The sequence below is a fragment of the Lontra canadensis genome, unplaced genomic scaffold, assembly GCF_010015895.1.
Source record: "Lontra canadensis isolate GAN:19392208 unplaced genomic scaffold, GSC_riverotter_1.0 scaffold12, whole genome shotgun sequence".
Lineage (NCBI taxonomy): Eukaryota > Metazoa > Chordata > Mammalia > Carnivora > Mustelidae > Lontra > Lontra canadensis.
The window spans coordinates 29,238,885-29,241,511 of NW_022631006.1; the positions used below are offsets into that span (position 1 = coordinate 29,238,885).

The following is a 2,627-nucleotide window of genomic DNA, read 5'->3' on the forward strand; positions in this document are numbered from 1 at the left end:
GCAAAGTTAATGGCTGATTCTGTATGAGGTTACGAGATAAGGAAAAGAGAGGCACCTGGTCGCTCAGTCAGTTGAGCCTGTGACCCTTGGTCTCAGCTCGGGTCATGATCTCATGGGTGGTGGGATTGAGCCCCAGTCTGACTGAGTGGTAAGTGGGGAGCCTACTGGGGATTCTCTCCCTTTGCCCCTCCATTCACTTGTACTCTGTCTCTCTCTTGCTCTCTCTCCAAATAAATAAATAAAATTTTCAACAAAAAAAGATACATGAAACATGAAACATATTTAAGCAGGAAACAAAACAACATAGAGTTAAGTTAATAATGCAACTAATGCACCATAGTTTTGCTTATGCTTTCAAAATGGGTCTAGGAGCCAAGGGTCTTGCCTCGTCTTCACACACAGCTCCCTGTTTGAGATAACCTTACCATCCTCTTCCCTAATTTCTACTTAATCCTCAAACCCAGTTCAGGTGTAGTGACCTTCTCTCTGTCAGGTCCTCACAGCCCCCTGGCACTCTTCCACCACAGCCGCTAGAGCTATTGACAGTTCTTATATACAATGTATTTCCCTATTTAAGTGACCATGTCTTCATTAGGTCATGATCTCCTGAATCTTGGCAGCCCAGTATCTGGCCCAATAAATGGACACATAAATGAATAATTCATTCGAGTCTGTTGTTGGAACATCACCAAGTACATGGTAACTATTATATCAAATTTACATCTTGCATTTTTCCTAAGGGATTGAAATCATAGAACTTCAAAACACTGAAGCTTCTATCGAGAAGGAAACACTCAACCCATATCAAAAGGAAATCGTTTCCTCACACTTCTTTGAGGAAGTTATCACTTCTCCTTTGCTCCTTTAAGGCTTGCTCTTCCTGCATCTGCAGGGATACTGGCTTTGAACAGTGAGTTGGAGGATGTGGGTCTCATCCACACTGTGCGCAAGAAGGGCATCTTCCAAGCCCTGTGTTTCCTTTTCCTCTTTCCTAGGGCTCAGAACCCTTCCCTGCTGCACGAAGGCCACACTGGCATACCTGGCAGAGGAACAGCAGACAAAAGCCTCTGAACCTGGGACTAACTGCAGCCTCTGTCCTCAGCAGGAGCCCCAGCAAGGAGACCAGGTAAGAGGAGAACTCTGGGGGCTGTGGATAGTAGAGCTGTGATGATGGCCAGAAGGTCCAGGTCACATAGATCTTTGAGAAATATTCCAGGAGGGAGGAGGGAAGAGACAAAGTTCTGGACCAGGAGGTATAGGACAAAGACAAGAGTGGGATCTGCCATTTAGAGGAAAAGTCATCTTAACTCACATTCCTCCTTCCTGGGCTTCAGGTCCTTCCTAGAATTGTGAGATTCATGTCAGAGAGAAGATTGTTTAAAGAACAGCAACAACAAAAAAAAGACCAGTGAGTTCTTGAAAGGCACACTAAGCGTCTAAATGGCTGTGAATAGTAATTTTGCTCTTATGGCTTTTACTGCTAATATTTTCTCAGTTTCCTCCCCTTCCTACACAGAAGAGATGATGCTGGATCTTCTGGGACCATTTCCTCTCCTCCTGGTGCTGCTGGGATCGTGGGAGCCAGTGCATCCACTGGATGACTGGGCTCAATCCTCCGTCACTGTTCAAACATTTATGCTTCGCCATTTAAGACCAGGTCCTGTCAATTGCCAGACAGCAATGCCTCGTGTCAATCTTCAGGATAGGCGATGTAAGCCTGAAAACACCTTTCTGCATGACACCTTGGAGAACGTGGCTGCTACCTGTGGTTTGAGCAACATGACCTGCAGGAATGGCCGGGATAACTGCTACCGGAGTAGATATCGTATTAATATGACTTACTGCAATCGCACTCGAGCGACATATCCCAACTGCAGCTACAGTACTACTCTCCAGAACCGGTTCTATGTTGTTGCCTGTGAGCATCGTCAGCCAGGCTTCCCTCCTAATCGCCTGCTTCCTGTGCACTTAGATGAAACCACTCCTCTTGTTCATTTACACTTCGGTTAAGGCCGAAGTTCCTCACTCGATGCAGGTTCTCTTATGATCCCTCCTGCCTTTTCTTTTCCTTTGTTGATTCCCATGGTTCCCATGGAAGAAAGAAGGTGGGGAGTGAGAGAATTAGAGGGCCAAGATTGCAAGATCAGGGTTGGGGATGAAAACAAATAGGATTCTTTTTTGCTTTGGAGCTCTGCATGTTTCTAAGGAAGGCCATAGGGAAGAAGGCAAAGAAAGACCCAGGCCCCCTATTTTTAATCTTGAAACTTCTGCCAAGCTTTGCTGTATTGTGTTCACAACAATAAAATCATTTTCTCTTCCACTGTAATGACCTTGAGTGTGTGTGTCTGGGATCTCGGTCATGTCAGCTTGGGGCCATCTGGATTGCATTTACCAGCATTCTCAGGAGAACTGTTTGGGCCCAGGTGTCCTCTGAGGTTATTCAGCAACCCAAGGCTGCTGCCACTTCCCCCACCCCTGTGTCTCTTGGACATTGGAGCAGGAATGTTCTCCATCCCTTCAAACTCTGGCTCAAACCTTTTACATATTTCCCTAGAAGCCATGGTCTATGTTTAGTTGGAGGTGGAATGGATACTTCATTGAGTCTGCATAGTCCTTCACACACAGGT

At 45.9% G+C, this 2,627-nt stretch overlaps 1 protein-coding gene across 1 annotated transcript; it reads left to right on the forward strand.

The window, feature by feature from the left end:
* Positions 1-1,440: 1,440 nt before the first annotated feature.
* On the forward strand, positions 1,441-2,010 carry LOC116867472 (ribonuclease K6-like). The gene has a single exon (XM_032857096.1). The coding sequence runs from the start codon at positions 1,441-1,443 to the stop codon at positions 2,008-2,010; it is 570 nt and encodes a 189-aa protein (XP_032712987.1).
* The last annotated feature ends 617 nt before the right edge of the window (positions 2,011-2,627 follow it).

Coding starts and splice junctions, on each gene's coding strand:
- LOC116867472 (XM_032857096.1), top strand. CDS start 1,441: ATGGCTGTGAATAGTAATTTTGCTCTTATGGCTTTTACTGCTAATATT.